The sequence below is a fragment of the Marmota marmota genome, unplaced genomic scaffold (genome assembly GCF_001458135.2).
Source record: "Marmota marmota marmota unplaced genomic scaffold, marMar, whole genome shotgun sequence".
Taxonomy (NCBI): domain Eukaryota; kingdom Metazoa; phylum Chordata; class Mammalia; order Rodentia; family Sciuridae; genus Marmota; species Marmota marmota.
The window spans coordinates 18416082-18442177 of NW_026000174.1; the positions used below are offsets into that span (position 1 = coordinate 18416082).

At 35.0% G+C, this 26096-nt stretch overlaps 1 protein-coding gene and 1 pseudogene across 1 annotated transcript in view; both read left to right on the top strand.

The window, feature by feature from the left end:
* Positions 1–7821: 7821 nt before the first annotated feature.
* LOC107157460 lies at positions 7822–8868 on the top strand (annotated as a pseudogene).
* Positions 8869–15326: 6458 nt separating this feature from the next.
* Positions 15327–26096, top strand: part of LOC107157471 (olfactory receptor 52P1-like) — a 23676-nt gene continuing 12906 nt past the window's right edge. Inside the window, 1 exon segment of the mRNA XM_015503850.1 lies at positions 15327–15384. Coding sequence (XP_015359336.1) covers positions 15327–15384 — 58 coding nt within the window.

The window sequence follows — 26096 nt, forward strand, 5'->3', positions numbered from 1 at the left end:
TTTCTAAGCACCATGAACAGGGTAGCTTTGGTGATGAAGGAATTGGTGACAATCAATGGGTAGCGAAGAGGATGACAAATAGCAACATATCTATCAAAAGCCATGCAGAGGAAGACACCAGACTCCATTGCAACAAAGCAGTGAATGGCATAAATCTGAGCAAAGCACTCTGGGAGGCTAATGGCCTTGGCATCAAACCAGAAGATGGCCAGGATCTTAGGCACAATGGTGGTGGACAGGCCCATGTCCACCACAGAGAGGATGCCCAAGAAAAGGTACATAGGCTGCTTCAGAGAAGAGTCCTGGTAGATGGTGGTGAGGATGAGGATGTTTGCACCAATTGTGGAGAGATAGAGCAGTGCCAAAGGCAAGGAGAGCCAGTGCTGCCAGCTGTGAATGCCTGGGAATCCCATCAGAATGAACTCGGAGACCTGGAATTTGGAGTTGTTGGAGCCCTTGAAAGATGCAGACATATTTTCCTAGGAGAAAAAAAAATAGTGTTGCTGTCTCTGGGCATAATTATTATTAAACATTATTTTTGAACTTTCTTCATACAGGCTGGGTCCATAACAAAATTAATTTTGTAGTTCATTTTATTGTAATTTAAGATGAATCACAAGAAAGTTCCAGGATTTTATCCAAGGAAGGGATGTTTAAAAGTCACAATTGTTTTAACTGAGATGCAGGTAATTTTCAAAGCTCTTCCCTAGCATGCATGAGGCCCTGGTTCTGTTCTGCAAACCAGCTGCACTTTCCCCATTCAACTGCCTCTCACCTCGGGGTTTCTTCCTTCATGTGACTCATTTGCACCTTCCTCTACAGGTCTACTGCTTCTGGAACCTGCCTCATCACAATTGCTTCTCATTTATTCACAGTTTTCCCTGAAATCTGCTCTTTGTTAAACTGATATTTCCCTGCTTACAATAATTTGTACCTATACTCTTTCATTAAAATAAAACCCAAGCACTTTCATTGAGCACTCTCAGGTGTAATTCTAACCCAACTGAGCATTATATCTTGGTTTTCACTTCCTTGTATGCTGACTTCAGAGGCACATAATATCTGAATGTATCTTGAATATTTGATCTTTACAAAGCTATTGATTTTACAGAGCATTTCATTCCCAATATTTTTGTCATGTTGATTGCTATTACATGTTGGTTGCAAAGAAAAAACCTGGAGTATTATGTAACAATGTTTCAAAATGCCATCTTTAAAGAAAAATGTTAATTCTTTGATTTTATGATTCATGGATTCATTTTTGACACAATTAGCTTTACATGCAGAATTGTACCTACAAGAGAACATCACTCACAACTAGATGAAATTCCTTTCAGATATTACACCCAGCTTCTGTGTTTGGAAAAACAGTTATTCCTTAATGATGGAATAAGCCATCTTTTATTTTATATGAATGCAATTTGATAAGAAATGAAATAATTGAAACATATCCATAGCATAACTTAATGAGCAAGAGGCAAAAACAGGTTGGATATAAAGCTAAATATTGATCTTTCAGATCAAAGTTCCAAAAGAGCACTGGCGTGGAATCATTTGTGCAAGACCTGGTACTTTTGTGAAATCTTCATTTGTACCTTACAGCCTAATATTGCATAACATTTTACCTTTAATTTATTTCCATTTTCTTTCTTTTGAGGTACTTTTGTTTACTTCTTTTACTACATATTGACAAATTATAGTTGTACATATTTAAGGGGCACAAACTGTGTTATGATATTTAATACAATATGGAATTCTTAAATGAATTAATGTGCCCATCACCTCAAGTATTTAATATTTTCATTAGAATATTATACATTTATTCTCAGTGATATTGAAATCTATTCAATCATTAGCTATATTCAGGACTCAGAGATTAACCTAAGAATCTGAATTACTCCTCCTATCTAACTGAAACTTTGTCCTCTTTGACCATCAGCTGCCCATTTCTATACCCTGGAGACTCTGGTAACCACCTCTCCACTCTCTGCTTCTAGGAGTTCAATTGTTTTAGATTCCATATGGGAGAGCATGCAATATTTGTCTTTCTATGTTTGGCTTATTTTGCTTAATTCCATTGATGTCTCAAAAGGCAGAATTTCCTAATTAAGGCTGAATAATATTTGTATAGATATATCGTCTCTCCTTTATTTACTTCTTGATGGGCACTTAGGTTGATTCCATAACTTGGAAATTGTGAATAATATGGCAATAAACATGAGTGTTCCAAATTCTCTCTGACATACTGATTTAAAATCTTTTGTGTACATAACCAGAAGTGGGACTGCTAGATCACAAATCAATTTTATATTTGGTTTTCTCCACTTAATTCTAAATGTTTCATCCTAGTTGATATTTGTGTGGTCCAAATAACAGAAGGAGTGAATCTGAGCTCACAGAATTCTAACATGACATAAAATGTGATTCTTTATCAAAACAGTTGATACACTATTAATACTGAAAAAATATGGAAGTTCTTTTACAGATTAGTAACTCCTCTCATGCCTCATGATCCTCAATTTTTTTTACTCTACTCTTAGCCCATTTTGCAGAGGTTTTACCAGCCTCTGTATCCTGCTAGGGCAGAGAGCAAGGTCAACTTGTTTGAAGAACATTACCAAAATAGTGTTCTGTTTAAAGTGAGGCATCAAATGATCTGAGATTTAGCCAATGTGCCCTTGATATGGTTTAGAACTTACTGTGGTTAGGAGAAGAGGTACAGCGTGATGTCTTCACAATGGAAGCAGTTCCTTACTGGACAAACAGCATTTTGAGAAAAGCTTTATTATGAGATCAAGATGTATTCTCAAAAGAGATGGCACACAAATTATGAATATCACAAATTTATTGAAAGTAGTAAACAGTTATGTGATTTTAGGGTAATAGGCCTCCTTTAGAGGCATGAGGAGAGAAAGTCCCATAGAGAAAGAGAATTCCTAAGACGGTAAGTCCCAAAAGTGCAACAGGGAGATTAGCTTAGAAATGTTTTCATTAATGCAATATGAGAGCCTATATGAATAAAAAAATAGTTCCACTCATGAAACCAATGTGTTCCTATGATAGGTGGGAAATTTGAGTTGTTCTTATGATAAAAATTCAGAGTATTACAATTCTATGATAAGGACGATTGTTTAAATCTTTCTAAAGAAGAAAGTTTTTATTCATTCAAAAATGGAGGGAGCGCTGGGGTTATGGCTCAGTGGTAGAACACTAGCTTAGCATGTGTAAGGCACTGGGTTTGATTCTCAGCACCACATAAAAATGAATAAATAAAGGCCCATTGTAAACTAAAAAACATTTTTAAAAAGCTAGAGGGAGAGGTCTACTGTTGGAGAACATGGTAGAGTTTTTTTTTAAGTAATCGATAAAGTCATTGTCACTGTTCTCCTGGAAATTATGGTCTCGTATGGGAGAAAGAATAGAATACCAAATAAAAAAGCAAGAAAATGAAGAATCATAGACTGAGATAAGTGCTTTAATCAAAAGTGACTCTAATATGAAACATATAATGAAGGGAATTAATCTAATTGTCAGGATTTCCTGAAGTACTACCAACTTTATTGAAGAGCAAGGCTTCAGTAGAATTTCAGTGTTGTTATGTTTGAGGGGTGAGGAGTGAAAGTATTCTAGGAACTTAAAAATGCTAAAATGAGAGGTGTATGGCACAGCCAACGAAATAAAACATAAGTGTGGCTGAAACTCTCAAGATATGGGGGGAAATGATCATGAGATGATGAGCTTGAGGTAACAGGAGCCTGAGAATTTCAGACAAATCTATGTCCAATAATATGTTGCCACTGGAAGATTTCACAGGTAATTCAGACATAGAAACAATGTGGAAACCACACTTCATGTGACAAGACTTAGGATAAGTTGGCTAGGCAGCTGCCAGAGTAATTAATCCAAGGGAGAGAGGGCTACATCTGGAATGAAGCAGGACAGTGAAAGATGAAAAGTAAAGGTGGATGGATTTAGAAGACATATATGGGTGACATCAATAATATTTATGACCTAAAAATAATCCTAAGATATACAAAGATGAAAAATGGTGCTCTATATGTGTCATAAGAATTGTAATGCATTCTGCTGTCATGTATTTAACAAATAAAATCAATAAAAAAGAAAAAAAGAGTAGAATGGATTAATAATAATAATAATAATCCTAAGGTCCTGGAACATGCAGTTGGATGGAATGAGATGTTATTCATATACTTAGGTGTGGTTGGAGAAGGACGGGTTGTAGAAGAGAGTAAGTGCAGACTAGGTTATATAATTCCCTTCATTGTATGTTCATATTCGAGTCACTTTTGATTAAAGCACTTATCTCAGTCTGTGATTCTTCATTTTCTTGTGTTGAAACATCCAAGTGAACAATGGGGACAAGCGGAAAGGTAGCTCTAGAGAGCCAGGAGCAAACTGACAAAAAGTGAAGTGATCGATATCTGATTTTGAGATCATTGGAGATAATATTATTGGCATAGATTTCCTAGCAAGTGAGGGTGGTGAGAAGAAGAAGGGGAAAGAGCACCCAGTTCCTGTGATCTCCTACATTTAAAATCTACCTAAATGTTGAGAGAGGAAAGGAAACCCAGATGTGACTGATTCATAAAGGAAACACAGCAAGAAAATGGATTTATAATGTTACTCCACTCACAAATCAAATAAGATTTGAAAAAATTTTATCGATTACATTTCTTGGAGGTTATGCTAATTTTTTTGGAAAAATAATTGACTTTTTAAGAACATAAGCTAAAGTCATAGTATGATGACTTAAAGTGTAAGTCAAAAGTTATAAAATAGAAAAATTGGTGCATGTGAAATTTTGGGGGAAATTTACCCAAGCAAAACAATATAAAACCCAAGCTGCAAAATTTCTTAGGGTTTAAAGCTGTTTGAAGTGGAAAGTAGAAAAGTTCCCACAGGCTGGGGATACAAGTGGTGTGAGAAATGTGCAGGTGTTGACAAAAGTGTTCCAAGTGTCAGTTGGACAGTAGAAGTAAGTTTTCCAGGTCTGTTATACAACAATGTTATCATGGTCAATAAGCGTATTTTGTATTTTTAAAAAAATTATTTGAAAATTACTGACAGAATAGATTTTAAGTGGTCTCATTGTTAAAATATAAAATATTGTATGCAAGGTGATGGATATATATATATATATATTTCTCTTGATGCTGTCCCAGAGTTCTTGTATATTTTGATCATTATCTTTTGTTTTTGTATTTTTTTTCCATACTAAATATTCAGCTTTATATACCTTGTCTTCAAGACCTGAAGTTCTACTTTGTATGCAGTTTAATCTGTTAGTGATCCTCTCAAATAAATTTTTAATTTGATTCATTGTGTCTTTCATTTCCAGGAGTTGTGATTTGTTTCTTCTAAATATCTCTATTTCTTGATTGAAATGGTTTTTCATCTTCTGTTTTTGTTCTTTTAGTTCATTCCATAGATTTTCTTTTAGTTCATTGAAAATTTAGAAATCATTTTGTCATCTTTCTCTGAAATGTCATTCAACTCCATATCTGTGGGATCTTTGTTGGGGAATTGTGAGTTCAGAAAATGGTTTGCCTATTTCCTCATGGTTTCAGAGGCCTTGGACTTGTGCATTAATTGAGATGGATTCCCTTTCCTCTTTTATGTGCATCTTCTTTTGTGTGTAGTTGTATTTTTTGTTCTAGGACTTGTCTGTTTTTGATGTATGAGTAGATTTCCAGGAGTGGGATGTAAGAATGCTTATTTCTTATTGTGACGTGTTGATGTTGTGCATTGTTTTTTTTTTCTTCTCCCCAATTCTATTTTTTGAAGTATTGTTGTGGCTCAGCTTGGACTTGATTGTGCATAAGTTGAAATGTGCTGTTACTTGGCAAAATTTTGACTATGTAATTCTATGAAATAGTGGGATTACCATTTCTAAAGTGAAGAGAAAATTGGAAGGAAAGTAAGAGAAAGTTTTAAATATTTAAAAAAGTGAATAGAAAAGAGGCAGGAGGTAACAGATGTTGGCAGTAAAGAAGGAGAAATAAAAAATTAACTAAAAGTAACACAATATGAAGGAGAAGAGGAAACAGGAAAATTTGGCTATAGTTAGGTAAGGGCATGACGAAGTGCCAAAAAAAGGACAATAACCAAGGTATGAACAACAACATCAAAAATGCAAGATCAAAACAACTTAATCTACATATAATTATACCCCACCTAAGTCAAACTATGGCTAAATAATAAATAAGAACAGAAGAAAGCAAATAAGATGAAAGATACGTATATGAATAAATATATTTTTGAACCTGTCTGTGCAGTGAGAAGACACACACCCACACACATTCACTCACATAATCTTGCAGAATATAAAATTGTAAAATATAATAAAATTATATTTAAAATAATAAAAAGATTTAAATATGTAAAAAATTCAAAATGGCAGGGGGAATGTGGAGAAAATGAAAAAGAGAAAAGAAAAAGAGAATTCTTTTGTGTATGTGCTGTTAGAGATTGAACCCAGGGAAGAGAAAAAAAATCTTAATTAAAAATAAGGAATTATTTTAATTGAGCAAGTCAAAATGGTTGGCAAGGATGAATTTTGATTCTTCATATTTATTTTTAGACTCTACAGCTCTTGGTTAAAGGGCTGGTGGGTGAGAAGTCTTATATCTTTGTGTATCTAACATAGCTTCCAGTTATAGTGACTAGGAGCCAAAGCTGGTTGTAGTAGTTCTCAGCCTCCTGTCTCCCAGTGTGGGTAGGAGGAACTACAGGAGTGCTGACAAATTGTGTATTCCTGTGGCAGGGATGGTGCATAGTCCTAAATGGAAGTTCTAGTAGTTGGGTATCGTCTTGGCTGACCTTTGGAACTCTGTTACTGTGTATTTGAGATTTGATCCATGACCCCTGTTGCTGGGTAGGTGTTGATCTCAGCCAGACATCTGGGTTTTAGGGGTCTCCAGTAAAATCTACTTTCAAAGTACAAGGAAGGACTAAACCATCAAGGTTTCACAAATATCTCTTATGGGGTACCAGCAGGAAAGGGAGTTCTCAGAGACTGTATGCAGTTTCCGGCACAGTTTTCTCTGGTTTGGGCACATTTTGAGGGTCACAGTAGGCAACTCCTGGTTTCACTGGAAACTTCTTTTATGAATTCCTGACCTCCTGTCTCTGCTCACTGCTACACAGCATTATGAATTGTTCCTGAGATGGTGACCCTGGTCCTGGTCAAACTATTTACTGCTGGACTTGTGTGCTTTGGTTGGTTTCCATGCAGCCACTTCTCCCACCAACTCTGGATCTATTAAGATGAGCCTCCTTCTCTGTTCTATTAGTTCTCCAAGGCCAATTGTTTTTTATTTTTAAATTTTTTTGTCCACTGTGCCTTCCTTTCTCTCTTCCTGCATTACCCCTTCTCCTCAGCAGTCGTGACTGGCATGTCGCTAACATATTATTTCTTATGCTCTGTTTGAATTTTCTGACTAACTGTGTTTCTATGGTTTCTTTTGTTGTCCAACACTAATTTTCAGTGAGTTCCTTAGTTACCCACCCCACAGAGGAGCAGTCTTCCCGTTTTCTAAAAATCTGGCGGTAAGAAACTTCTGGGAAATGTGTCCTTTCTCTAATCTGCTATCTTCTCTCTCCCAGGCTTGCCTCATTCATTTTCTCCCATCCCCTTTGGTACTAGGTGCTTTACCACTGAGCCACATCCCCAGCCCTTTTCATTTTTTTAAATTTTGAGACAAGGTCTTTCTAAGCTGCTTAAGGCCTTGCTATGTTGCTGAGGCTGGCCTTGAACTTATGCTCCTCTTGGCTTAGCCTCTTAAGTCTCTGGGATTTCAGATGTGGCCCACTGCACTGCCTGACTCTTTCATTCTTCATGAGATGCCAGAACCAGAGGACAGGCACATATGGATTTCCTTCCTATTTTACTTCACACGTGTTGTGGCTATGATTGGGAATTGTGGACTCTTCTACCTCATTCACTTTGAGGACTCCCTGCACAGGCCCATGTACTACTCTGGGCTATGATTTCTCTAACTGACCTTGTCATATTCTCTAGTACAATCTCTAAAGCCCTCAGTGTGTTCTGGTTCCATCTCAAGGAAGTAAGCTTGGATAAATGGTCCATATGTTCCTTGTCCCCACCTTCAAGGGAATGGATTCTGGTTATGCTTATGTCCCTGGACTGCTGAATGGCCTTCTACTACCCTCTGTGTTACTCAATCATCCTCACCAGTCTAATTATTGCAAAGGTCATGGTATTCACCTTTCTCAGAGGTTATTGCTTATAATTTCATTCATTTCTCTCAGCAAGAACTTGCCCTACTACAGAAGCAGTATTATTTTTCATGCTTAGTGCAACCATATGTCGATAATCAGGTTATCCTGTGGCAATACCAAATTCAATACTACCTACAGTCTCATATTGATCCTTTTGTTTTGAGCCTTTGACATCTTGTTCATCTCAGTCTCTGACACCATGGTCCTCCCTGCAGCAATCAGCCTCGTTTCAGGACATACTCAACAGAAGGCCTTAAGCTACTGCACTGCCCGTATCTGTGCCATTGTTTCCTTCCACATCCCAGTGTTCTTCTCCTTTTTTATCACCCATTATTTTGAGAGTGCCAAGATTCATCCATCTTGCCACATTATTGTGCCCAATGTTTATCTGCTTTTGATCCTCACAATGAACATTTTGCCTGTGGGGTGAAAATCAAGAGTATATGAGATTGTGTTGTACGAATTCTTTCAGGTCTCAAGGACATCAAATTTCATAACATAAGAAGAAAATACTTGTATGGGTGGGATAAAAAATATATTTGTATGGGTTTAGGCAGAAGCCATTCCAGAAGTAGTTTGGTTTTGTCAAATGAATATGATGCATGATCCACACTCATTAATACAGAAATCATTGGCATGCCAATCATCCTCAATAGGAATTTTATTAAAAGAATACTTTTTTATAATTAAAGTTTCATCAACATTATTTTCCATGAAAGAAAGAGAGAGAAAAGGAGGAATGGAGGGAAGGAGGTGTGAAGATGGCCTTAGGCCTGAGCCTAAGCAACTCCATTTTAAAAACTCCAATTTGAAACCTGCAGTCTCACCAGGCATGCCTAAGGGAGCCCTCTGGTATGGCCCTCAGGCACAAACAAGTTACTTCCTCTACCATGATAAAATCAGAGTGAAGCCTCTGGCAGGTTGCCCTCACCAGGTAAGAGGGAAAGGTGCCTGATAAGAGGGAAAGGTGAAAATCAGGGTGGGAACCATCAGACCAGATGTTTTAACCCCAGGGTAAATTATGTGAATGAGAAATCCAGTGGTAGCTGATAAGGATTGAAGAGGGGTCAAAAGCTCCCAAATTTAGTATAAATCATAGAACAAATGAACAGATAATTCAGCCAGCTAATACTGATGCACACAAGCTGGAGAGCCTGATGAGGACCTGGACTGACATCCCACCACTTGTCATCATTTGCCTGATCCTCTGCATGGTCCTCACTGCTCTCAAACTCTACAGCCACATCTTAACCCTAGTGAAAGCCACAACTTCTCCTTATGACCCACTCCTCAACCAGTCCTCAGCTCCACCCCAGGAGAAGCCTGCCTTGGTTCTTGACCTGATCACCATGGTTTGAGTGAGTGTGCATCTGCTGGACTTAAAGCGTAAGCTTGAGACTTTTGATCTGACACAACTCAGCATGCAGGGGAAATGTCTGTCATTAGCCTTTCATAATTAAGTGTGTTTGCAGTACTTAGAATTAATTAATCTAGAATTGTTTGCTATGAATTAATTAATCTAGAATTGTTCACTATGAATGGATTATGTCTATTGCAGAGCCTAGCATTAAGGATTGTAATTTTCTTGATTAAGAGCCTATAGAGTAAAATTGTACTGAGTAATTTGAGTAAATAAAGCATTGAAAGGGGCAGAAGCAAGTGGACATTCTTTATTTCCCCACTGGACTGCATAAGTCTCACCTTTTGCCCATCGTGGCAGGAGGGAAGAAAGAGAAGAAAGGAAGGATGGAAGGAAGGAAAGAAAAATGAAAAGAACAAATTGGATTCTGGAGCAATCATCCGCAAAATTGAATCTTATGAAATTAATGATCTTGGGCCAGATGATCCAAACTGCTATTTTCAAATAGCAAATGGAGTTTCTGGTTTAATAACTGTGATTTAACTCTGGAAAACATGCACAGTATTTTCTCATTACTCCCCAAATCTTCAGTTTTCCCAACAACTTCTTAAAGATGGAACCAGAAATTGTACTCCAAAATCAGTCCTAAAATGAGGTGGAGGTCACTGAACCTCTTATGAGAAAATACGGTGACTGGTATCTGATTAGGTCACTCCCAGCCTGAGCCATGCACATATATTTTTTTTCTTCTGAACTAACAGTTTGTCAACTTTCTTTAAGAAGGCTTTAAAAAATGCACATTCTGAAGGAATAAGTAAAATTATTACAAATTTATGAATCATTTTAATACATATATTTTGATAGGTTAAGGCTTATGGGCATGAGAAGTGATGGTTACTTTTTTACCTTTGAGCTAAAAATGAAATTAAGTGAATTACTTGAATATTTTCTGTATACTCTTCAAGGTCCTAATAAATTATCATGTAGGTGAGACACCAAAAGTAATAGTCATCCCATTACAATGTCAACATACCATAGAGAATTAAAGAGCTGATTATTTTTTATCCAACTTGCAAGAATCCATGTTTCTTTTCTCTTTTGTTTTGTTTTATTTGTTTGTTTGTTTTGGTATTAGGGATTGAACTCAGGGGTGCTTAACCACTGACCCACATTTCCAGCCCCTTTTTTAATATTTTCCTTAGAGACAGGTTCTTGCTGAGTTGCTTAGGGCCTTCTAAATTGCTGAGTATGACTTTGAATTCACAATTTTTCTGCCTCAGCCTGCAGACTCCCTGGGATTACAGGCAAGTGCCACAACACAAGGCCATATTCCTCTTTGGATACTATCAGAAAACTCAGTCAGTCCATATTCATGTTTTAAGATGCATGAATATGGACTGACTTTCTAAATACTTGTTTTATAGCTAATATCCATTGTTTGTACAATGATAGGTGGCTCACTTTCAACTCAATTGTTTTCTTAATGCATTTAAGTTATTATCTGTACTTTACTTCTTGCATTTGGTTACTTCAGAGATTTTCATAATATGTCAGCAGGAATAATTTCTTAACCACACACAGATTATGAAAAACTATGTTTTGTCAGCCTATCACCATTAATGATAAGATGATGAACATCTTGCCCACAGATGCGCTTGTGCAAGCACACACACATTCTATTGTGAGCCTGGAGACATTTTATTTAGAATATATATAGGAGTGGGCTTACAGGGTCACAGTCTATGAATATTATCGCTAGTGGAACAGCTTTTAAGTGGTGGTCAACAATTTTCAACACAAAGTATGGAGCAAGAAAACTAAACTCAATTTTTGAAATGTTGAGGAAAAATTCTGTCAGTTGGCATTATATATCCAAATAAAACATCATTCAAAAAGGAAGATAAAGTAAATATTTATTCATATAAACAATAGCTGAGAGGTAATATTATAGTATGTTATTTAGAGTATAGGATGATAATTACTGATTATTGAATCAGAAGGGAGCATTATTAACCTGATAAAGGCTATGCATTTTAAAAAAATCTATAGCTAATTTTGTAATTAAAAATAAAAATAGTAAAATATTTCTCCTTGAGAATAATGGTTAAAAAAAAAAGCAGTCAACTGATGCCCCATCATTCAACATTATAAAAGAGACCCAAAGTAATAGAATAGAACATAACTACTACAGAGATATGACATGTTTGTGCATTGGAAGAACCAATAGTTTTTAAAATCAATTATATATTTAACATGAAGGGGAAAATACAAAAGCATTAATAAAAATAATATATACATACAATCCTCCATTAAGAAATGTACAATATAAAAGGATGTACACTGTGACATTAAGAATTCAAAATGTGTGTGGGGGGGTGGATGTAGTTAAAATGTACAGGTCCTATGGTTGTTGTGATATAATCAAATTAGTTTTTTTTCCAGTGCTAGGGATGCAATTTCCATTTAAATTTTTATCTGTTCTTTTTTAGTTATTATACATAACAAAAAATGTATTTGACATATCATACATACATGGAGTAGAACTTCCTATTTTTGTGGTCTTATATAATATGAAATTACACTGGTTTTGTATTTATCTATGAACATAGAAAAGTCATGTTCAATTTATTCTACTGTCTTTCCCATCCCATTTCCCCTCCTATCCCCCTACATCCCCTGTCCAATCTTGTGCACCTCCACTCTCTCCCCACTGCCTGTTGTGAGTCAGCATCGGCATATCAGAGTGAACATTTGACCTTTGGTTTTGGGGACTAGCTTATTTTTCTTAACATGATATTCTCCAGTTTCATTCATTTACCTGCAAATCCATTATTTCATTCTTATTTATGGCTGAGTAATATTTCATTGTGTATATGTAGCACAGTTTCTTTATCCATTTATCTGTTGAAGGACACATAGGTTTGTTCTACAGTTTAGTTATAGTGAATTGAGCTGCTATAATCATTGATGTGGCTGATTTTAAGTCCTAGGAAGGGGATAACCAGATCTAATGATGGTTCCATTTCAAATGTTCCAAGGAATCTACAAACCACTTTCCATAGTATTTGCATCAATTTGTAGTCCCACAAGCAATGCATGAGTGTACTTTTACCCCCTCATCCTCACCAATATGTATTGTTATTGTAGTCTTGATAATTGCCATTCTGACTGGAGTGAAATAAAATCTGTGTAGTTTTGATTTACATTGCTCTGTTAGTGATATTGAACATTTATTTATATATTTGTTGACCAAATATATTTCTTCTGTAAAGTGTCTGTTCAGTTCCTTTGCCTGTTTATTAATTGGGTTATTTGGTGTTAAGTTTTTTGAGTTCTTTGTATATCCTGGAGATTAATGCTGTATCTGAGGTACAGGTGGCAAAGATTTTCTCCTTCCTAGGAGAAAGATTTTCTAGGCTTCCTCTTCATAGGAACCAAAATTTTTAATATGCCGTTTTCTCACAAATATATTTGTAGATTAAATGCCATCTCTAAAAATATTTCAGCAAACTTGGGGTGGTAGACAAAAATACAGATCAGTGGTGGATAATTATTTTAAAAATAGGAAAAAAAATACTGAAAGAAAAACCTCCCAAATGTCAGATTCTAAGATGAAAGAGGAGACATCACTATGAATCTTACACATATCAAAATGTTTAACATGGAATATCTTAAGCTTTGTCAACAAATACTTCATATTAGATTAAGTGGGGAAATTCATTGACAAACATAAACTATAATAACTAATGCAAAAAAAGTAAAAGAGAAAATAACTATTTAAATGAAATAGAAATAAAAGGCATAATCAAAAAAGTTTTTAATGATTTCATTGGTCACTCTTTCAAGTTAAGAAATTATTACTACAAATCTCACCAAACTCTCAGAAAATAGAAGATACATTTCATCACATTTCATGAGACCAATTACACTGAACTAAAATGAACTAAATCATTAACGTTTCATAAATATGGAAGAAATTATTCTCAATAAAATATTTTATAGGTCACAAATAGCAATTCATAAAATGACCTTTTCATTTTTGTTCCAAGAACATAAAGCTGATTACAATTAGAAAGTAAACCAATTAACCACATTAATGGAATAATAAGAGCTTAATATGATCATTTCAAAAAAGACAGAAAGATAAGTTAATAAAAATTAAAACACCACTGCTAACTAAAGCAAGAAAACAAGCAGACAAGCAAAAACCTCCTAGAAGTGGCAACAGAATTATTCTTCCACAACCCAATAAATGGCAATTAAAAACCCCACATCTAATATTCACTTTTTGGTAATATAACCAATGCTTTTCTTCTATAGTAACAAGCAGTTAAGGAAGCCCTTTGTACCACTTTCTGTTTGATGTTGTACTGAAGAATCTACACAGTGTAAAAGATAAATTAAAGGCATAAAACTAAAATATATTTATTTGCATATGACATTGTAGAAAATACTCAGAAACTGTTACAATCAATAAATGATCTTAACAAGTTAACAGTATAGAAGGTCTACAGTTAACAATCAATTGCATTTGTAGTCAATGAGCAAATGATTGGATACATTAAATGTTCTTAATAGCATCATAAGATACTTTGTAATAAATTAATAAAATTTATATTGTGAAATTTTAAAATACTGCTAAGATAAATTATGGCAACTTTAGTAGTGAAAAATTTCATCTTTACGGATTTAAACTTTCAACATTCTTCAGACATCTACCTGATCATTGCTTATCTGTAGATTCAATGCAATTCAAATCAAAATTCTAGGAAGCAGCCTTAGAATGTTACAAGTTGATTGCATAATTCACACAGAGATATAAAGTACCAAAAATAGCACAAATGAACTTAACAAGTTGAATAAAATTGGAGTATTTAGACTAACATAATAAATAAAGACCTTGATGAAGTTACAATAATCAAAAGTGATATATTGGTGTAAAAAAGATAAATAGATCAATGTAACTACCCAGAAGTCCCCAAATAGACCCACATAAATATAGTCAATTGTTTATTGTATTTAGGTGAAGGGGATTAAAGGAACAAAAGAAATATTTTCAATAGCCGTTACTGATAAATTGAGATTCATATGGAAATAAATGAACTTCACTAACTTACACCATATAAAAATAATTTATTATGCATTTATCAAAGAATACAATGAAACCAAGTTATAAAAATATGAAAACAAATATTGAAAATTTTATTGTCATAAAAACCCCCACAGATTACAACTCAGAACACTTTAACCTGAAAGATAAGAAACTCACATTAAGTTCTTTAGGTAGTGGTAATGAGCAATGGAATGTGAACTAATAGTATAGCAGGATCACAGCGTTTATTTATTACTCTTAATGAGCAATCAAGGACTTTGTTGAGCAAGAACAGGTGTGCTAACCTTGAAAATAAACATGTAAAACAAAGGGAATCAATGAAGAAATACATCAAGAAGGAAAGATAAATGAGATAAACTCCTGACAAGGTATACTCGTATCCTTACAAAGTAAGGATTTATAGCTATTGTTTCTCAGTGTATACTAGAAGGAAATATTCTTTAGTAGCACAAGTGTACTAAGATGAGTTTTTTTTATTCAAGCACCCACATTAACATAGAATTGACTTGTAGATGAAGCCTTCCTGAATAAGATAATCACTATGACAGTTCTGGAGATGTCCAAGGAGGCTCAAAAACATCCCTACCCAACATGAAGGAGTTACAGTCTGGCAGGCCAAAACTGCACAAGGTGGACTCCAGTTCTCAAGGTAAATATCAAACAACAATAAATTTGAAAGTAGCATAGTTTCCTTTATCAATCTTTGCTCAGAGACAACCAAATTTCTCTTGGGAGTGCTCTTAGCTTGAGCTTTATTTTCTTTTCACTACACTTTTACTCATAACCAAATTTTCTTTTTGGATTTTCATTTCCGACTTTATTATTATTTATTATTTTTAACATTAATTCTTATTGTCCTTTTGTCAGAACACAAGAACTGAGGTTTGGAACTTCAATTCCCCACTCTCCTGTAACAGCAAATGTTACAGGAGAGTAACCTTTTGAAGTTCAAAAGCCTGTCCTGTAGATGGCTTGAATCAATGCCGCCATCTACAGGACAGGCTTTTGAACTTCACCTTCTTCATCTCCCAGCTTTAATGGAGATGGTATCTAATTTAGCTTCCAATATCTTCTGCTTTGGACTTCTCTGTGTAATATTTCCTTTGTACAGATTTTCTCCATCTCTCACCCATATTCTGTCTGCCTGTATCATCTTGTTGCACTTGTTCCACTTTTCCTGCAGTCAATAACTACATAAGCACCATGGATTTTCTGGCTGGCACTCTTATGCTCTCTTCTTGTGGGTGTGCATGTGTGTGTGTGTGTGTGTGTGTGTGTGTGTTTGTGGCATCTTTTTCAGCAAGGTTACTAAGGTCACTGCAGTGGCAATGACAACGTCTCTATCATTGTGCCTGTTGTCTTATGGCATATACCTGACTCACATCAGGAAGGGCATTAGAACATATCCTTTTAGAGAATCAAGAATTGGGAGGGTAATCAAATCACCAAATTTTTCTACTTATGAATCAACTCACTGGGCACTAGAGAGTTTAAGATATCTCAAAGCTGATAAATATTTTCTTAGTTTTTTATTCTTCCCTTCACCAAAAGTTTAGTTTTTGTTGTAACTGTATAGCAACCCTGCATGGCCACTATGTTCCCTCATGTCTCTCATTTAAAGGAAAAGCTGAATGACACTATAATCCTTGTTCCTTTTTTATGGCATTTATTCCATTGTTATTTTCAGACTTGCTATGTTTCCAACATATTGACCCCAAATCCTCTACTCCCTTTCACATTTCAACATCAGGTTTATGCTACTCCTAAAATTCTGTACAAAAATAATTGAGGGTCCCTTTCTCAGGTTATATCAATTTTCTGTTATAAAAATATTGAAGATGTTTCTTAGTGTAAATAATAAACTTGAATAATAAAGCTTTCAATAAATTAGTCTTAAGTTGTGGAACTTGGACTATTATGATAGAATGAGTTCTCAGGAATCACGTAGGGATACCTCCTGGTTCTGAGCTTAAAATGGAATAAATGGGAGGGATTCATTATTCTTATTCATAAGTATTAATGAGGGAGCCCCTGGGGGCTCAATTCTGACTTAATTTGTTTTATAAATTGGAAATCAACTATTAGATAATATTTTAAAATTGGCAACAGGCACAGGGACTTCTTGAGAAGATCTACTCTAGGTAGTCTCCCAGGTTTTTATAACTGAGACCTGGAGAAAATTTCAGGTATCAGTGAAAATAGTTAAAGAGGGATAAGACAGAGGTGCAATTATTGGCTATGGCTCTCAAGGTTTACCCCTTTCCTCCTCAGAACCCTGGATCCCCTGAAGACATTTTTTATTGTGTAAACAACCAGGGCATTAGAAGAATGATTGCTCAAATAAGGGAAGGGCCACAATTATTCTTTTTTGATTTAATGTTGCAGAGTGGCCATTGGAGAAATCACTGCCCCAAAGGCAATGGGGGCCTTAGATCAGATGTTCTCTAAATGATGGCTCAAGAATTAGGAGGACTTCAGAATCATCTGGAGCCCCAAAGAGTCACCATTGGTGGGGCTGAATGGAGGGTAATTCTGGAAGTAGGAAATAGTGCTATTAAATTTCCTATGGGTGCCAACTATAGTGTTTTGCCACCATTTCCTGGATCATTTTCTGCTAATTCCTGTTCATTATGGGAGTGAGCAGAATACCCAAACTAAGGTAATTTTCTCTTCACCTATGTGTAGTTAGAAAGATATAATGTTCACTCATTTCTTTTGGGGGTGATGGATGAATGTCCACCTCCATTATTGGGTAATGATATCTTAACAAAGATAGGAATTTTTCTAAATTCTCTACTCAAGGCACCTAGTTCTTCCCTTTTAATAGTGGCAGAAGCAGTTGAACAATAAGAACAATTGATTGGGGCTGGGGATGTGGCTCAAGCGGTAGCGCACTCCCCTGGCATGCGTGTGGCCGGGTTCGATCCTCAGCACCACATACAAAGATGTTGTGTCCGCCGAAAACTAAAAAAATAAATAAATATTAAAAAATTCTCTCTCTCTCTCACTCTCTCTTAAAAAAAAAAAAGAACAATTGATTGATGCTACCTCCTTGGGTATTCCCCTGCAAGGGAATGACTGGATAGAATAAAATTACAATGATTAACACTAGAACAAAGGAAGAACAAAGGAAGAGATGTACTCATTACAAATCACCACCCTTGAAGATTCTCACCCCATCCTGTGTGGTTGGTGGAATTTGGGTTCCCTTTAAGTGAAGTGGGCTGGCTACACAATAAAGCTAAGAAAAAGAAGGTGACAGAAAAACCACATGACATTTGAAAGCAAGGGCAGGACAGCTCTTCAACCCTAGGAATTGAGCTTCCACACTAAAAAGACAATGAGATCCCGGGTTTGCTTTATTTATATGTAGGAAACATCACGTGCATTGCTCAATCCATTAAGAAGGCATCAACACATTTTTAGAGTAATATAATTTGCCCAAATTGAATCAGGATGATATACACAATTTAAACAGATTAATTTCAAGTGATGAAATAGCAGATGCCATCAAAAGTCTACCAACCAAGAAAAGCCCAGGACAGGACAGATACACAGCCGAATTCTACAATTTATTTCAGGAAATTGAAAAAGAAGCAGCAATTCCAAACTCATTCTGTGAGGCCAATATCACTCTGATTCCAAAACCAGGCAAGACACATCAGAAAAAGAAGACTTCAGACCAACATCTCTAATGAACATAGATGCAAAAATTCTCAATAAAATTATGGCAAATCAAATACAAAAACATATCAAAAATTGTGCACCATGATCAAGTGGGATTCATCCCAGGGATGTTAGTTTGGTTCAACATACAAAAATCAATAAATGTAATTTATCACATCAATAGACTTAAAGATAAGAATCATAGGATAGTTCTTGAAACACTGGCCAGAGCAACTAGACAGAAGAAAGAATTTAAAGGGATACACATAGGGAAAGAAGAACTCAAATTGGCACTATTTGCTTATGATATGATTCTATACCTGGAAGACCCTAAACGTTCACAGAAAAATCTTAGAACTAGTAAATGAATTCAGTAAAGTAGCAGGATATAAAATCAATACCCATAAATCAAAGGCATTTCTGTATATCAGTGGGAAATCCTTAGAGAAGGAAATGAGGAAAACTTTCCCATTTTCAATAGCCTCAAAAAGAAAAAAAATACTTGGGAATCAACTTAATGAAAGAGGTGAAAGATCTATATAATGAAATTACAGAACCCTAAAGAAAGAAATCAAAGAAGACCTTAGAAGATGGAAAGATCTATCTTGCTCTTGAATAAGCAGAATTAATATTATCAAAATGACCATATTTCCAAAAGCACTGTACAGATTTAATGCAATTCCAATCAAAATTCCAATGACATTCCTCATAGAAATAGAAAAAGCAATCATGAAATTCATCTGGAAAATAAGAGACCCAGAGTAGCTAAAGCAATCATTAGCAGGTAGAGTGAAGAAGGTGGCATCACTATACTAGGCCTTAAGCTATACTACAGAGAAATAGTGACAAAAACAGCTTGGTATTGGCTCCAATACAGACTGGTAGACCAATGGTACGGATTAGAGGACACAGAGACTAATCCACAAAACTACAATTATCTTATATTAGACAAAGTTGCCAAGAACATTCATTGGAGAAAAAAATAGCCTCTTCAACAAATGGTGCTGGGAAAACTGGAAATCCATATGCAGCAAAATGAAATTAAACCCCTATCTCTCACCATGCGCAAAACTCAACATGGATCAAGGACTTAGAAATACAAGAGACCTTGTGTCTAATAGAAGAAAAAGTAGGCCCTAATCTCCATCTTGTTGGATTAGGCCCTAACTTCATTAATAAGACTCCTGTGGCACAAGAATTAAAATAAAGCATCAATAAATTGGATGGACTCAAACTAAAAAGCTTCTTCACAGCAAAAGAAACTATCTGTGAGGTGAATAGAGAGCCTACATCTTGGGAACAAATCTTTACACCTCACACATCAGATAGAGCACTAATCACTAGGGTATGAAAAGAATTTAAAAAGCTAAACACCAAATAAACAAATAACCCAATCAATAAATGGGGCAAGGACCTGAACAGACACTTCTCAGATGATGATATACAATCAATCAACAAATACTTGAAAAAATGTTCATCATCACTAGCAATTAGAGAAATGCAAATCAAAACCACTCTAAGTCAGAACAGTATCTATTATAAAGACAAACAAAAATAAGTGTTGGTCTTGACATATCATATTTCATACATTAGATTCAAGTGGGTTATGAACTCCCATTTTTACCCCAATTACAGATTGCAGAATCACATCGGTTGCACATCCACATTTTTACATGATGCCATATTCGTGACTGTTGTATTCTGCTATCTTTCCTATCCTCTATTATCCCCCCTCCCCTCCCCTCCCATCTTCTCTCTCTACCCCATCTACTGCAATTCATATCTCTCCTTAATGTTTTGAACAACCAATAAAAAAAGAAAGAGGAGTAATAAAAGTGAAATTGAGCATTTCTTCCTTTTAGCAATTACAAACTACACGATGCAAATAAACAGTTTTCTTTTAAAAAAAAGTGTTGGTGAGGACATGGGGAAAAAGGTATACTCATACATTGCCAGTGTGACTGCAAATTGAAGAAGCTAATATGGAGAGAAGTATGGAGATTTCTTGGAAAATTTGGAATGGAACCACCATTTGACCCAGCTATCCCTCTCCTTGGTCTATACACAAAGGACTAAAAAACAGCATACTACAGGGACACAGCCACATCAATGTTTATAGCAGCACAATTCACAATAGCTAAACTGTGCAACCAACCTAGATGTCCTTCAATAGATGAATGAATAAAAAATGTGGCATATATACACAATGGAATATTGCTCAGCAATAAAAGAGAATAAAATCATGGCATTTGCAAGTAAATGGATGGAGTTAGAGAAGATAATGCTAAATGAAGTTAGCCAATCCCAAAAGACCAAATGCTGAATACTTTCTTTGATATAAAGAGGTGATTCATAGTGGGAATGGGAGAGGGAGCATGGGAGGAATAGACAGACTCTAGATAGGGCAGAGGGGTTGAAGGGGAACGGAGGGGGCATGGGGTAATTAATGACGATGGAATGTGATGATCATTATTATCCAAAGTACAAGAATGAAGACACGAATTGGTGTGAATATACTATGTATACAACCTGAGATAAGATAAATAGTGCTATATATATGTAATAAGTATTGTAATTATTCTGCTGTCATATATAAATAAAAATTACATAAAAAGAGATCAAGGAATTATTATTAAATTCTTTCATCTTCTGCAATTTATTTGGTCTAAGTTGCTGAGGATCAGATAATTGTCTTTATCTCTTCCACTTCAAGAAATGAATTTTAAAATGAGGTTTTGATTTATCATTGCACATTGTATAAATTTATTGAACTATCATACTGTACCACATACATATGTGAGATTGTTGTGTCAATTTAAAAATAAAATGGGATTCTTGAAGCATGTCAAAGAAATTTACTGGAAGAGAGCAAAGAAGAGTGTGTGTGTATAATGAGTATGTGTGTGCACATTTGCACACAATATCAAATTATGATTCAATGTAATAGAGGCAAACGCATTTTAACCTCCCAAACTGTAGTCTACATCTTAGGAGTTGTAAGCCTTTCATCTTCTTCATGATTAAAATAACTTTCTTACCAATGTCAAATTTTCTTCCTGTTCTTTGTCTAAAAATTCCCTAAAACATTAAACAAATAGTAACTCTTATTTTCTCCTACCCAAATATGACAAAATATATCAAACCATCTATATTTGCAAATATCTTCTCCCTCTTGTCTTATATTGGATGACTGGTTCCATTCTTCTTACCATAGACCTGGGCAGTGAACTGTGCAAGGCCATCACCCCTCATCACCCCTCCTTAACTAAAGAAAACATGTGCTTTCATTGATCAAGTTCTCTCCACACTGGTTGCTGTCTTTTCTCTCTAGTAGTTAATATCAGCTTCTGTGTATGCAAATTTTTCTTCAATTGTAAAATAAGTCATGCTCTTAAAATTTAATTCTATTCTTTAAATTTACACTTTTATTTTTAACTGTTGAATCTTGATCATGTGTGTTGGTTTTAGAATGTGATATTTTCATGTATCTTCACGTAGTACAATGATCACATCAAATGATTAACGTATCTGTAAGCTTATATATATAGTTTATTTTTGCAGTGAAAGCATTTAAAACCTATTTTTCCAACAATTTTTAAAAATACAAAATATGATTATTGACCATGATCACATTGTTGTATAATAGGTCCAGAAAACATATTTCTCCTGGCCAACCAAAACACTTTTGTCAACACCTGTGTATTTCTCACACCATTCTTACCCCCAGCCTGTGGGAACTATTCTACTTTTCACTTCAAACAGCTTTAAACCCTAAGAATTTTTCCAACTTGGGTTTCATATTCTTTTGCTTGGGTAAATTTCCCCAAAATTTTCACATGCACTAATTTTTCTATTTTATAACTATTGACTTACTCTTTAACTCATCCTACTATGACTTTGACTTATGTACTACAAAAGTCAATTATTCTTTCCAAACAATTAACTATAACCTCCAAGAAACTTAATCTATAAAATAATTCCTCCCATCTTATTTGATTTGTGAGCAGAGTAACATTATGAATCTCTTTCCTTGCTGTGTTCCCTTTCTGAATCAGTTACATCTGGGTTTCCTTTTCTCCCAACATCTAGGTAGATTTTAAATGTAGGACATCGCAGGCACTAGGTACTCTTTCCCCTTCTTCTTCTCATCATCCGCACTTGCTAGGAAATCTATGCCAATAGTATTATCTCCAATGATTTCAATATCAGATACCGATGACTTCATTTATTGTCAGTTTGCTCCTGGCTCTCTGAAGATACCTTTCCACTTGTCCCCATTGTTCATTTGTTCAAGTCAATACCTCATGGTCAACATAACCTAATCTGTACTTACTCTCTTCTATACCTGATTCTTCTCTAGGTATACCAATAACATCTCATTCCATTCCACTGAATATTCCAGGACCTTAGGATTATTTTTATGTCATAAATATTATCAATTTCACCCATAAATGTGTTCTAAATCCATTCACCTTTAGTTTTCATCTTTCACTATCCTTTTGTTTCAATCCAGATGTAGCCCTCTCTCCCTTGATTAATTACTCTTGCAGCTGCCTATCCAGCTTATCCTTAGTTTTATCACATTAAGTGTGTTTCCCACATTGTTGCTATGCCTAAATTACGTGTGAAATCTCCCAGTGGCACCATATTATTTCACATAGATTTGTTAAAATTCTCAGGCTCCTGTTATCTCAAGAACATCATCTCACCACCATAGCCCATTTCCCCCCATATCTTGGGGGTTTCAGCCACCCTTGTTATCTTTTATTGCATCAACTGTGTCATGCCACCTCTCATGTTAGCATTTTTAAGTTCTCAGAATACTTTCATTTCTCCCCACTCAAACAAAATGATACCTAAATCCTACTCAAGCCTTTGGCCTCCAATAAGATGGTATTACTTCAAGAAATCCTAACAATAAGATTAATTTCTTTTATTATATGCTTTCACATTAGAGGCACTTTTGTTTAAAGCACTTATCTCAGTCTAAAATTCTGTCTGCTTGCTTTTATATTAGTAGAGAATAAAATACACTTTTGATAAAGAATAATACTCTCTTTCTCCCCTACTAGATCATAATTTCCAGGAGATCAGCAACGATGACTTTATCAATTACTTTAAAAACTCTACCATGTTCTTCTACAGTAGAAGCTCTCCTTCCACTTCCTTCTCTACAAAGATTTAAACAGTCACTCTAACCACAGGATTTTAAATACTATGAATTTTTATCCATAGCAACAATTCAAAATTTCTCACCTATAATAGGAATATCTTGGTTTCATGGGTGGAACTATTCTATTTATGTAGGTTCTCAGGTCATTTTAATAAAAACATATCTCTGAGCTAAACTCCTGATGCACCTTTGGGATTTAACATCTTAGGAATTCCCTTTCTCTTTGGGCCTTTCTCTCCTCATACTTCCAAAGGAGGCCTATTACCCTAAGATCACTCAACTGTTTACTTCTTGCCATAAATTCTGGACATAATGTGTGCATCATATCTCTTTGGAGAATACATCTCGATCTCACAGTATAAAGCTTTTATCAAAATGTGCTGTTTGTCCAGTAAGAAACTGCTTCCATTGTGAAGGCATCAGAGAATCAGACTGTGTCTCTACTCATAACCACAGTAAGTTCTAATCCATATCAAGGGCACATTGACTAAACCTCATATCATTCAATTCCTCATTTGAAAGAGAACACTGTTTTGGTAACATCCTGCAAAAGAATTGACCTTGCACTTTGCAAGATACAGAGTCTTCTAAAGCCTCTGCAAAAGTAGTTAATGGTAGATTGAGAAACTATGAGGATCATAAAGTATAAGAGAAGTTACTTGTCTGTAAAAGAACTGCCGTATTGTCTTCAGTATTAATAATACATTAATCTGCTTTTATAATAGAATCACATTTTATGTAATGACAGAATCCAATTATTTAAAAATGGTGAGAAATTATTTTTCTGTAAGTTCAGAGTCACTGAATTGATCACACAAAGATTGAATCACAGAAATATCAACCAGGGAGGAACATTTAGAAGAAAATGGTGAAAACCAAACCTAGAATTACTTTATGATCTAACAGACATGCTTCTGTGTGTGTACACAAAAGATATTAAATCAATATGTCAGAGAGATATCTGAACGCTCATGTTCATTTCCACATTATTCATAATTGCCAAGTTATGGAATCAACCTAAATGACCGTCAAGAGATGAAAGAATGAAGAACTGATTTATCTATACAAATAGTATTCAGCCTTAAACTGGAAATTCTGCCGTTTGAAACATTAATGGAATTAGAGAACATTAGGCCAAATGGAATAAGCCAAACATAGAAAGACAAATACTGCATGCTCTCACATGTGGAATCTAAAACAATTAAACTCCTAGAAGCAGAGAATAGAAAGGTGGTTGCCATAGTCTTCAGGGTAGAGAAATGAGCAGCTGATGGTCAAAGGGGACAAAACTTCATTAAGAGGGAAGGAATAAGTCAGATTTTTAGGTTAAACTCTCAGGGAGGTGAATATAGCTAATGAATGAATACATTTCAATATCACTGAGAATCAATTTTTAACGTTGTAATGCAAATATTAAGTATTAGAGGTGATGTGCAAATTAATTCATTTAGGAATTTCGTATTGTATTAAATATTGTAACACAGTTTGTGCCCCCATAAATATATACAACTATAACTTGTCAATATGTAATTGAATAAGTAAAAAAAATATAAGATGTTCCTTAAAAAGAAAGAAAACGAGAATACATCAAATATAAAAGGTGATGCAATATTAGGCTGCAAGGTAACAAATGAAGCTTTCACAAAAGTACCAGGTCTTGCACAAATGCATAAATAATTCCATGCCAGTGCTCTTTTGGAACTTTCATCTGAAAGATCAAAGTAATATTTAGCTTTATATCCAACCTGATTTTGCCTCTTGCTCATTAAATCATGCTATGGATATGTTTCAATTATTTCATTTCTTATCAAATTGAATTCATATAAAATAAAGGATGACTTATCCCATCATTAAGGAATAACTGTTTTTCCAAATATGGAAGCTGGGTGAGATATCTGAAAGGAATTTCATCTAGTTGTGAGTAATGTTCTCTTGTGGGTGACACTTCTGCATGTAAAGTTAATTGTGTCAAAAATGAATCTACGAATCATATAATCAAAGAGTTAACATTTTTCTTTAAAGATGGCATTTTGAATACAAAAGCATATCAAAAAAATTGTGCACCATGATCAAGTAGGATTCATCCCTGGGATGCAAGGTTGGTTCAATATACGGAAATCAATAAATATTATTCACCACATCAATAGACTTAAAGATAAGAACCATATGATCGTCTCGATAGATGCAGAAAAAGCATTCGACAAAGTACAGCATCCTTTTATGTTCAAAACACTAGAAAAACTGGGGATAACAGGAACTTACCTCAACATTGTAAAAGCTATATATGCTAAGCCTCAGGCTAGCATCATTCTAAATGGAGAAAAACTGAAGGCATTCCCGCTAAAATCTGGAACAAGACAGGGATGCCCTCTCTCACCACTTCTATTTAATTTAGTCCTTGAAATACTAGCCAGAGCAATTAGACAGACAAAAGAAATTAAAGGCATAAAAAAAGGAAAAGAAGAACTTAAAATATCACTATTTGCGGACGATATGATCCTATACTTAGAAGACCCAAAAGG